The sequence below is a fragment of the Lycorma delicatula genome, chromosome 1 (genome assembly GCF_047948215.1).
Source record: "Lycorma delicatula isolate Av1 chromosome 1, ASM4794821v1, whole genome shotgun sequence".
NCBI classification, from domain to species: domain Eukaryota; kingdom Metazoa; phylum Arthropoda; class Insecta; order Hemiptera; family Fulgoridae; genus Lycorma; species Lycorma delicatula.
This window is the reverse complement of record NC_134455.1, coordinates 29,095,697-29,108,981: the sequence shown is the minus strand read 5'-3', so window position 1 is coordinate 29,108,981 and position 13,285 is coordinate 29,095,697. Positions and strand designations below refer to the sequence as shown.

General features: G+C 30.9%; 1 protein-coding gene across 1 annotated transcript in view; it reads right to left on the bottom strand.

Annotated features, from left to right (window-relative positions):
* Positions 1 to 13,285, bottom strand: part of ndl (serine protease nudel) — a 109,424-nt gene that overhangs the window by 21,438 nt on the left and 74,701 nt on the right. Inside the window, exon 15 of the mRNA XM_075354025.1 lies at positions 1,216 to 1,407. Coding sequence (XP_075210140.1) covers positions 1,216 to 1,407 — 192 coding nt within the window. The remainder of the gene's footprint in view (positions 1 to 1,215; positions 1,408 to 13,285) is intronic.

Genomic DNA, 13,285 nt, shown 5'->3' with positions numbered 1-13,285 from the left:
ATGTTGCTTAGATCGGGAGATATGAAGGATTATTGACAAACGTGGGCTTTTCTCTTTAAAGTGGAATAATTCGGTTCAGAAAAATCATAGAGAGACATACAAAAAAAAAGAAATTAAAGCTAAGTCTTCAGCTTTTGAATGAATTTAATGCTGTCTACTGAAAAAAATGTTGTTTCCCCCACGCGCTCAATCAACACAAAGTAAAACTTTCAAATGTTTAAAATCTCACATTCAAATTCTTTCAAATGTTTTCTTCTCACCGATTTTTTTTTAATTTCATGATTTTTGAAATCTGAAGTATACTGTCAAAAAATAGAAAATTTAAGCTTTAACTTTTTCTTCATTTGTCTCTCTAAGCCTCTTGGTTCCAAAGTTAAGGTAGTTTGAATACAATCATTTTTTATCATAAAATATAGGTGTCTCATTATATTTTTGTACTAGTATAGAAGGTAATTTGAGTTTAAAATATCAGGAAAACATAATAAAAGTGGACAATATTATTAAACATAATAAATGTTTAAAAGTGGGCAAAATGTAAAGTAAATGTAAGTATCAACTCAGAAATAGGATTGGCCACGTTTAAAAACAATAATTTCAATTGTTGTTTTTAAGAGTGTATCTTAAAAAGAGCAATGCAATTATTTTAAATAGAGAATTAAGTTTAAAAATTTTGGCGGCACTAGAAAATTTTTGGTTCTCAATGTGGTGGGTAGGTGAAAAAAGTTTGAGAATCAGTGGTCTAGATGAACACTTCCTTTTGAAAGTGATGACAAAGTCATCATAACCAGTTGCTGAACCCTGTACCAACCATAAAGATTCTTGTTAACTAAAGAATTACAATTTAGTGCTTTGATCAAACTATGGATTCAGTTTCTGAAAATCCAGATTCCAATATTTTCATAAACATATGTAGTTTCACAATGAATATATATTTATCTTCACTTGTATTGCTATAAATTACTTAGACAAATCAAATATTATATTTCCATATTGCAACTCTACATTTCTAACCTGAGTGTAGCGAAGATAAAGGTAAATTTATCTTCAGAAAATGTTATTTCTGTTAATAAATAATTATTTATATTGAAATTCTTTACAATTTTTTAATACAAGCACCAATTTCATCAATTATGTTAAAAAGCAAAACAAATATTCGTAAATGAATAAAGGTAATAAATAGGTAAGTGAAGTATGTTTGAACGTAGTCTTACTTACTGTGGAAAAATTATTCCCAGAGGTTTAACACTATGACTGATTAAAGCTGGTTGTACCAGATGAAGTGCAGCTATTCCAGATGAAATTGGCTGAATGTAATTTACTCTGATATTTTGCTCATATATAGACAGTTGACTGATATTCAACATTTTTCCTATTCCTAAAGAGGCGCTAACATATTGGATTCTTGGGCTGAACACATGTAAAAAAAGAAGCATATGTAATAACATTATATAAACACATACAAATGAGATGTCATCAAAAGGCTCTTAGACTGCATCACTTATCAGTTAGCAACGTTGATAAGTCGGGCAGATACAATGTTAAATGTACAGAACCTGTGCTGCATATGTATCAAGGCTACAGTTTAGGGGAGTGGTATATTCCTATAGCAGATATAAAAAATTAGTAACTTCAGAACAGAGAAGTTCTGTGTGAGGTTAAACTGATCGGTAACCAAGATATTCAAAATTCTTTGTTGTGGCTTTGAAGATTAAGTGTTAGGGTTATAAATGTTTTCGGTGACACTAATGTTCCAGGTGTGGTCAAATATCAATAAAAGATGAAAAGCATTGAAATGACCATCTACTAGTGAAAAAACCAGAAAATCTGAAAACTGCTCATTAAGACAGTAATGCAGTTTATGCAGTAAAGTTGGGATTGATTATAGGTTTGTATATGATCCTCATGAATGGTTTGGATATTTATCATTACAAACTTTAACACAAGACTCATCCAAAAGATTTAGTAAGGCCTGAGTGAGTATTTTCCATGAACAAATATAAACTTTTGGTAACCACATCTGGACATATATCTTTATCTTTGTACAGAGTGGACGAAAGGCCTTTTATACTAGTTATGAAATTATTAGGATAGCTGCAGCTTACCTTCTATGGATCTAAAATGTCTGTGTGGGTTCCAACATGTTCAGAGCACAGCTTTATGTACCTCAATGTCTGGTTGTTCATCTGCAACAGCATATCTGATCATTTCAAATGCTGATCAAACAGCATCTTGGTTGGAGCTGCTCGATGACGTATCTGTTTTCAGATCTCTTCTTTTACAAAACCCCAGAGTGCATTGTCAGGTGTAGTGAGGTCAGGGCTTCTTGCTGGCCAAGGCAATGGAGCCAGTAATGCTTCTGATCCAGCAATTTGGAAAAAATTCAATGAGGCGTCTGCGGACATTTAAAGCAAAATGTGCTGGAGTAACGTCTTATTGAAACATAATGATGTCAGTGATCCCTTTTGCCACTAATTCTGGAAGTAGCCATTCATCGATCATTCTCAGATAATTGTGTTGATTATCGCTCTACTACCCGAATTATTTTAATTAAAATAAATAAATAAATTAGTTTTTTTAATTTTTTAGATATTTTTAAGAATAATATTTTCAAAATTTTTTTGGGTGGTTGGGGGGAGCTTTGTGTCTTTGCAGTCTCAATGAGCCATAAAATCTCTCAATCCGTGAGAGTATTTTTTAGAGTGGATTTTTAAATTAAACATAGACAATCAATGTACAAACTAAATTTTAATTATTATTAATACAGTAAAATATCTATTTATTGCAAATTATTAATATAAAATAAAAACTCCTAATTAAAAAGAAAAATAATTGAATATAAAAATAAAATTATCAAAAATTAATCTTTTTTTTAATTGTAATACAGAATACTAAATCTTGCTAATCAATTATGTTGTATGAAATAATGTGAAACAGTTTTTTATGGAGTAAAACATAAATGTACATTACTTTCAGCACATAACCTTCGGAGCAGCCGCACGTCATCTTGGAAATTTACACCTTGCTCTCTTAATTGCAAAAGTAGGTCAGTGACCAATCTCATCCCACCAAACCTCTTTTATCGGAAACTGGTGCAATTGGTCCTTGTTTTGCTTTTTGTTCCAACTCTACTTCAGTGTTTGCACTAGGTCTTCCGCTTTTTTTAGAAATGATTTTCCCTTGATTGCATTAAGCTTCTGCTACAAGAGTCTTGAATTGAAATAAGCTCAGATGTTTCTTACTTAGTAAATTCAATGCTAAGTAGTCTCATTTATATAATAAACAAGAATTAACAATTATTTGGTCCATTAACACGTTCTGTACAATTGTTTGATATTAACAGAATTAGTTTTAAATGGTTCTTATCCCCAGAGTAAAGAGGCAAGCAATTACAAAACAACGGCTCTTGTCCCCGTCGTCAAGAACGCACACTTTTACAGAGTGCTCTGTTTGCGTCTACATCAAAGTCAGGTTGCATCAAACCTAATGCAAGTAACTTCTTTCCTCGTGAAGACATAATCTTATTTTATCTAAAGAACAAAACAACACTAACTAGATCAATGGTTATACACAAATTGAGGAGCAGCGTTGTAACACCAAAATTATTGAGTGAACGATCTGACAAGAATCAGCATGTCTGTATTCAATGACCCTATTTGACGCAAGATGTAAGAGCCATGAAATATAGTCCTCTAACATGCATGAATATTCATGTCTGCGTGTTTTCGTTATTGGCTCTTGTGAGCAAGAGCCGCTATAAATATATAACTTCATAACATAAAATCGGGTCTTGTCGCTACAAACAAGAATATGTTATGCAAAGAAACGGCTGTTGACCCCAAGGTCAAGAATACAATAATCAATAAAATTAAGAAAAAATTAACACTATATGTCTATTATTCTTTTGGAATACATATAATGAGTAAGAAAAAATAAATAAAACAACCCCGCTTTTGATTGGGTTATACCAAGAATGTGTTAAATGAAAATAAATGCGTAGATACCATTTTTTAGATCGAATTTTGGTTTATACAAAGCAATTAGAGAGTCCAATATGTGAACACCACCCATACACTATGCTAACATAATGCTAGGGCAGTCAACTTCAATTTTCTTTTTTTCCTGTGAGTCATAACGTTTCACTTTACTTAGTGGATATGTTCTAACAAAAGAACTTAGTAAATGAACTGGTTTATTATCATACCATTTAACTGCACTAAGATAGTTGTTTTCATTGAATGACTGTTTTTTCTTCTACTGCACCAATCCTCTTTTTTTCATATCTTTGTTGCTTGTAAACTGACAACGGTGCAGTCTGTTTGATTGAACTATACCTAATGACTCTATCCCAATTTTCCACTATGTTATTTGTAGATTGGTGCCTATAAACCAGTTATCGAAGTAAAGTTTTGGTTTAAGTTTCATTTTAGACAACTGGAGAACTACATTTCCACAAACATCCAAGTCAGGTAAAGAAGGGTCATGCTGAGCTTTCCTAGTATAAAATTCAAAATTATAAAGAATTCCCTTCTCATCGCACATCATAAAACATTTATACCCCCACTTCTTGGGTTTTATTTTGCATGTAAACCTTCATTGGCTGTTTTCCTTTAAATGGAATTATTTGCTCAGTACAGAGGGTATTTCATCCATCTTTATATTACAAAACTTATCTAAAATATTATCACTAAATAGATGCAATTTATATAATTTATCATTTGATTTTGAAATACTGGTATTATCATTAAAATGGAGATTATTTTTAATACTTTCCCAGGAATTTTTAGACATTACATCAGCTATCTTGGAAATTCTGGATTCAGTTTGCCAGCACATTCTGGTTTGTGGCAATCCATAAATACTCTTGTAAAAGCATTTTCCAATAAATTGTTTATAAGGATTTTTATCGAGTTCTAAGGGTTTATTTATATTTTTTTAATGGTGTATAATTTTGATTCTTGGACAATATTTTCAAGAATGTCATGAGAAATAAAATGTCAAAAATAAGTGACAGGGTCTTGTATTTTGGTACAATCATTATCTAATTGGCCTTTCCAATGTGGAATAGTTCTATAAACTCTGGAACGAGGAGTTTTCCAATTAAGTTCTATATTATTTTCAGTAATAATGATAACATTATCTGCATTTTCAGTAAAGTTTTCATTCTTGTGGTTAGTATTTTCATTTACCTGTGTTGCTACCACATTATCTGCAAGATCATCTTCTGCTTCTGAGTATATACTTGTATTATTTATCACAACCACCTCTGTTTCACAATCACTTAAAAATTTATCATTCAATATGTAATAATCTAGTTCTCTAATAATAAAATCGTCATTTAATTTTACTCGTTCCGTAACTAAAAATTGACAATCCTTATCAAAAACATTTACAATGCAATTAATTATCACAACAAAAGCTATCTCAAAACTACCATTAACATACATAAACTTGTTGGGGCATTCACTCACTTGCCAGCTCAAGTACACAACCACAATATAACCAATTGTGACTGTCATTCCAGCTCATATCATAATATGAGGCAGATGGTGTTCAATTTCCTCAAAACGATGAAGATTGTCCTTCGCCCTGAAAAAAACATTTCAGTTAAGAGAACTTTGATAAAGCGCATGCTCCTCTGAGAACATGACTTTCTTTTTATAGTTTGCTCTCAGAAAGAGTTCAAGCAATACAGTTATTGCTTGCATGTCAGTACATGCATAAGCACATTGATCAAGGCCATTGTCACTCAATTAATTAACTGTGGCTGGACAAAAACATTTAACTTTCAAGTCCTTTTGCATGTGGTCTTGCATTGTTAATCTTAGAATGCCTAACTCTGCAGAACATTTGTGCATTGATTTCATTGGTGATCATTGAATTGATGCCTCTTCAGCCAGCAGACACATCTCAGCTAGAGTGCTCAGCCTCCCGCTATGTGGCACATCAAGAACACTTCTCGTTGCAAAAGCACCTTCTCCCTTGTCAATAATGTTTGCCATGATGATGACAATTTCCCAAAATGCAAGAAAAAGTCATTCATAATTTTCTCCAATGTTTTACCAATGTGTGGAATTTCATGGACCCAGACACAAGCTAACAGACGCTCTTTGACAGTGAATGCACTCGTATCTGCCATCGTTTCACATTCGACTACATCTAAGTTCATCCCACCATGAATGAACACACTGGATGATCCCCACCATCGCTTATCCTCCTCACCTTTTCCAGCAGCAGAGTAATATCAGTGGTGAGAATTGGCAGCTGTAGAGCTCAATTAAACTGGATTTATTACAGTGTAAAGGGACTTCCCACCCACTTCGTAGAGCTGAAAGTTATGCTTACAAGTACAAACCAAACAAAGCAGAAATTATCACTTAAGGCATGTAAACAAGAAATTGTCAAATTGCAAATTGACGGATTTTTTTTTTTTTAACTAAGTGGTTGTGCACTGAGAATTCATCCGTTTTTGTTGAACTACAAATTTTGAGTCATAGGCTAACAACCTAAGATCTACTAAAAGGGGATCATCAAAGGGACTAAAGACCAAATGTAAATAGGGAATGTTAAAAATATACAACACTGATTCTAAGAACCTTTTGGTAACATACTTTAATACACAAGTAATTCGTTTAATTTGTATGAGTAAAAATATCTCTTCACTAGGTATGTTTACTTAAATGTGTTTACGTAAAGCGTATAACAACTATAATACTGGTTAACATAACAGTGATAATTATTTTGCTCAATGGAAAATGGTTATTTATTAATCTTTAATTCTAATTATAATGTTGTGTGATGTTAAATGTAAAAAGATAAATAAATAAGCTTTGTATTTGACTGTTGACATGGTGTGTAAATTTAATTTTTTCAGATTTATTGTAAATAAATAAAATAAATTTAGTCAACATTCAAATTTTTCATCATATACAAACAAACAAATTGGCTTGATCTTTTCTTTTGATAGTTATCATTTGAATTTTAAAATTAAATTTGTAATTGATCATTAACAATGTCAGCTATTTCTGATTTATTTTCTGTATTTGTAATTTTGTGCTTGTTAATGTTCTGCCTAATAGATAATTCTGAATTTCCATTTTACAGGATAAAATGTGTTCATAGATTTGTTTTAACTAATTTATTTGCAACTGTAGTAATTACATTTTATTTGAATATAACATTTAAATTATATCTATTTGTATTTTCTTATCGTCAAAGTGTGTTATGCTTTTATGTGGTTTATATGCTATATTGTACTCTTTACTGTTATACGGAGTATATATATATATATATAAAGTAGCAAAATTATTTATAAAATTTTAAGTAAAACAATGTCTATTTTTTTAATGGTAAGTTTTTCTTGTTCATAATTTTTTGTGTTAATAATACTATTTTAATATATATATATATATATATATATATATATATATATATATATATACAATTAATAATATATTAATTATATTTATATTACTTTTTATTATTATTTGAATCAAGTCAAATTTTTTAGCTTACTAAAAGGGCTTTGTCAAATTCCTTATAAATAATATATACAAAATAATTAATTATCAAAATAACTTAATTAAGAATATTAGAGATAAATAAAATTTACAAATATAAAATATCAAAATAATGAAGTCAGTAAATATGTAAGTGTTAAAGAAAAGTAGAAAACAATTAAAAATACAAAATATTCTAATAATAAACAAATATAATCAAATGGAATACACAAAATAAAATAAGGTAAGTTTTTTTACCAAGCACAAGAAATTTAAGTTATTCTTGCGATTGTTAACAATATTAATAGTAATGGTCAATTAGACAGTTATTGAACAGATTATGAACACACATTCACATTAAAGTACATTTTATACTAAATTAAGAGTGCAATGATTAAAACTCAAAAAAGCAAAACTTCCTTCACGGTAGAACAACTAAACAACAAGAAAACAATTTTTAATTTAGTAAATACTCTTTGCGATCATCAACAATTAGGCAGGTATATAAATTTTTTAATTTTCAGTGATACATTCGCAATAATTATAATTAAATTGTGGAACCATAAAGAAGTAATGCAAAATTTCCAGGAATATTATTTCAGTTTTACAGAACTATATGAAACATAGTTAACACTAAATATGAAATTTTTAATTGATTAATCTGGTAACAATTTAGAATTACGATAGACTTATTTTCAAATTACATTGTAACTATTCTTCTAAAGGATGTTTTGCAGCTAATCAGCAGCACCTTCTTCAAAGGAGTTACCACTAGCATAAAAAAAATTATGTTATGAAATTATGATTATATTAAAAAGTTTAGAAACCTCTTTAAAACTGTATTTTTCAGAATTGAGTGAAGGGTGGAAGGAGGAGAAAGGGGCATAGTTTATGACTGAATCACTGAATCATAGTTTATAGACTGCAGAAACAGTTAAACTTTTAGTCACGTATTAGTTATTCACTCACTCTACCAACAGAGCAGCAAGCAGAGACTAGTTGTAAGTAACTGACTGTAGTAACTAGTAGCTGACTGTGGCAAGCAATTATTTCATACATGCTACAATGTGCAACAATTTGGGAATGTTAACCCTGTCAAGAGGGTTGGTGGCTTCTTGTTATTACAGACAGAATCTATTAAGAACCAAAAGAAAAATTTCTAGCCTTCACTCTGAACAATATAGGAGTATTATGCAATCAAACAATTTATAAATCTGTATTTGTTTTTTTTGTTTATCATGTTGATTTGAAAAACTGATTCTGCGTAACTAGTGGTTGTAAATGCTCCTTGTATCACACATTCACATGAAAATATATTTTATACTAAAATAAGGGTGTTATGAAATATTTAATTAGTAATGGAATCGTTTGATTGGTATGCCAATATGAAAAAAAAAGAAGAAATTATTGGAAGAAAATTGCTTTTGAATGTGTAGTGTTACAAAGCCTGAATTTGTAATATTGCATACTACTACTATCAACAGTATTGCATAATATACATATTTTATTGATAAATGTTTATCCACATATTAAGCAATACTGCAGAGTTTTTCTTTTATATGGCCCAGGTATCTATATTAAAATTTGTAAAAATTTGAAAATATTGTTTATTCTGTCAATACTCATCTTTTCCTTTTTTTTAAATTTGGTAAGCTTTGTATGTTTTAATAAGAAAGGGACTTTTAATCTGAAAAGGGGTTTTGAAGATTATCTAATCTAAGAGATACCATACACTCTGTACCTCGAGATCAAATTTAAAGGAAAAAAGTATAGCTGTAAATTGATAATTTTAAATAGATAATGTCTTTTTATAATTAAATGGTATGTTAGCAAGTTGATTATTTACTGTCTATAAAGGTCACCAAATGTGAAAAGTACAGCCAAATTTTTTTCTCATATTACAAGAATTTTTTTCAGAATGAATCCAGTTTTATTCTGCTGTAGTTTGTACCACAGGGATCCATCGGGAGTTAGGAGGCTGATTACCTCTCTGAAACTTCTATTAATTCAATACTTGATCATATACTTAGAAACTATGATTTATACTTGACTTACAAAAAAGTGGTTGTTTTTTTGCAAGTTCACCATCCGGATATATTATTGTAAAATAAGATACTGAAATCAGATGAATTTGTTTTCTTTGCTGATAATAGTTGGTAAGGGTAGTCGGATATGTAATTCAGACTTCTCCCTTACCCAACCACCATGGAATATAATGATATAGTTTGCCATTTTTGTTAATATATATCTTCAATTAGAAGAATCTACACTTCAGGAACTAAATAGCTTTATAAACTTTTAAAGCTCTTTAAGAAAAATATCAGAAGTATCAATAATTCTATTATTTTTTACCTTAGTAAATTTCGGATTAAAATGCATTGTTATAAATATCATACAAGAAAATCTAGATTAAAGGTGTTGAGATCCTATGGTGAACACGAATGATCTAATAAGTAGCATTTCATTTCATGTGTACCGATTCAACTAAGATAAATCTGGTTTGCTAATAGAGGACAGTTTTATCAAATTTGCAGACAGCGTAAGCAAATGCTTGCACGTACCTGATGATTGTTTCATGGTATATGATGTTAAATTAAGTAAATAAAGTAAAACAAAATTTAATATTTTAAAACTTCTCTTTTAAATTTAAACATTACAATACAAATAGACAGTATGAATGATATTACTTTAAATGGAAGAAGACCTTATAGAGAAGTAACATTTTTGGAGTTACAAATTGATATTCATTTTGGGTAAAGTTTGTTCGCTTAGTATTTTATAAATAAGGTAAATCAGCCTTCTTTCAAATGAAAGGAGTAATATTCCAGATATGAAAAGGAAAATAACTGTTTATTGGAGTTGTTTTTTTTTTCAAATATGTCATTATTGAGTGGGACAGTTCCCAGGACTCAGTTGGTATTTTAAAGTCTTAAAGAAAATTGTAAGAATAATCTCTAATAAAACTAAAAATGGTTCATATTAAAATGTCATTAAAAAAATATAAAATATTTATTGTTCCTCTAATACACTTTTTTTGTCTTCAGTCATTTGACTGGTTTGATGCAGCTCTCCAAGTCGTTCCATTTCGGTATACCCCCCACATCATCATCCCTAACAATTTGTTTTACACATTCCAAACGTTGCCTGCCTGCACGATTATTCCTTCTAACTGTCCCTTCCATATTAAAGCAACTATTCCAGCATTGCCTTAATATGTGGTCTGTAAGTCTGCCTCTTCTTTTAACTATATTTTTCCAAATGCTTCTTTCTTCATCTGCTTGCCGCAATACCTCTTCATTTGTCACTTTATCCACCCATCTGATTTTTAATATTTTCCTATAGCACCACATTTCAAAAGCTTCTAATATTTTCTTCTCAGGTACTCCGATCGTCCAAGTTTCACTTCCATATAAAGGTACGCTCCAAACATATTCTTTCAAAAATCTTTTCGTGACGTTTAAATTAATTTTTGATGTAAAAAAATTATATTTCTGACTGAAGGCTCATTTCACCTGTGCTATTTGGCATTTTATATTGCTCCTGCTTCGTCCATCTTTAGTAATTCTACTTCCCAAATAACAAAATTCTTCTACCTCCATAATCTTTTCGCTTCCTATTATTACATTCAGCGGTTCATCTTTGTTATTTCTACTACATTTCATTACTTTCATTTTGTTTTTGTTTATTTTCATGCGGTAGTTCTTGTGTAGGACTTCATCCATGTCGTTCATTGTTTCTTCTAAATCCTTTTTACTCTCAGCTAGAATTACTATATCATCAGCAAATTGTAACATCTTTATCTTTTCACCTTGTACTGTTACTCCGGATCTAAATTTTTCTTTAACATCATTAACTGCTACTTCTATGTAAAGATTAAAAAGTAACAGGGATAGGGAAAATCCTTGTCGGACTCCTTTTCTTATTACGGCTTCTTTCTTATGTTCTTCAATTATTACTGATGCTGTTTGGTTCCTGTAAATGTTAACAATCATTCTTCTATCTCTGTATTTAAACCCAAACTTTTTAAAATGTTGAAAATTTTATTCCAGTCTAATCGAATGCCTTTTCTAGGTCTATAAATGCCAAGTATGTTGGTTTATTTTTCTTTAATCATCCTTCTACTATTAATCTGAGCGCTAAAATTGCTTCCTTTGTCCCTATACTTTTCCTGAAACCAGATTGGTCTTCTCCTAACACTTCTTCCACTCTCTTCTCAATTCTTCTATACAGAATTCTAGTTAAGATTTTTGATGCATGGTTAGTTAAGCTAATTGTTCTGTATCCTTCACATTTACCTGCTCCTGCTTTCTTTGGTATCATGACTATAACACTTTTTGAAGTCTGACAGAACTTCCCCTTTTTTGTAAATATTACTTACCAGTTTGTATAATCTATCAATCGCTTCCTCACCTGCACTGTGCAGTAATTCTACAGGTATTCCGTCTATTCCAGGAGCCTTTCTGCCATTCAAATCTTTTAATGCTCTCCTAAATTCAGATCTAGTATTGTTTCTCCCCTTTCATCCTCTTCGACTTCCTCTTCTTCCTATGTCAATTTTACCAATGTTACTTTCTCTTTCCACTTCTGAACACTTTTCTTTAATCCACTCTTCTTTTGCTAGTTTGCATTTCCTGTTTATAGTATTTCTTAATTGTCGGTAGTTCCTTTTACTTTCTTCATTGCTAGGATTCTTATATTCTCTACATTCAGCCATCAACTGCAATATATCGTCTGAAATCCAAGGTTTTCTACCAGTTCTCTTTGTTCCACCTACGTTCGCTTCCCCTGATTTAAGAATTTCCTTTTTAACATTCTCCCATTCTTATTCTACATTTTCTACCTTATCTTTTTTACTCATACCTCTTGCGATGTCCTCCTCAAAAATCTTCTTTACCTTCTCTTCCTCAAGCTTCTCTAAATTTCACCGATTCATCCGCCACCTTTTCTTCAGGTTTTTAAACTCCAATCTACTTTTCATTATCACTAAATTATAGTCACTATCAATGTCTGCTCAAGGGTAAGCTTTGCAGTTGACGAGTTGATTTCTAAATCTTTGCTTAACCATGATATAATCTATCTGATACCTTGCAGTATCATCTGGCTTTTTCCACGTGTATATTCTTCTAATATGATTTTTAAACTGGGTGTTGGCAATTACTAAATTATGCTTCGTGCAAAACTCTATAAGTCAGCCCCCTCTTTCACTCCTTTTGCCCAATCTGTATTTACCAACTATATTTCCTTCCTTGCCTTATCCAATGCTTCCATTCCAATCTCCAACTATTATTAAATTTTCATCCCCTTTCATGTATTTAATTGCTTTGTCAATTTCTTCGAACGAAGAAATTACACACTCTACCTCGTCATCATCATGGGTGCTTCTAGGCATATAGACGTTAACAATCACTGTCGGTTTAGGTTTTGATTTTATCATCATTACAATGATTCTATTGCTATGCATTTTGAAATACTCTACTCTCTTACCTATCTTCTTGTTCATTACAAAACCTACTTCTTGCCTGCCCATTATTTGAAGCTGAGTTAATTATTCAAAAATCACCTGGCCAAAAGTCATTTTCCTCTTCCCACTGAACCTCGCTAATTCCTACTACATCTACATTTATCCTATCCATTTCCCTCTTTAAATTTTCTAACCTACCAACCTTTTTTAGTCTTCTAACATTCCACCCTCCGACTTGTAGAATGTAATTTTTTAATTTTCTGGTGACCCCTTCCTTAGTAGTCCCTACCCGCAGATCCAAACAGGAGACTAGTTTACCTCCGGAATA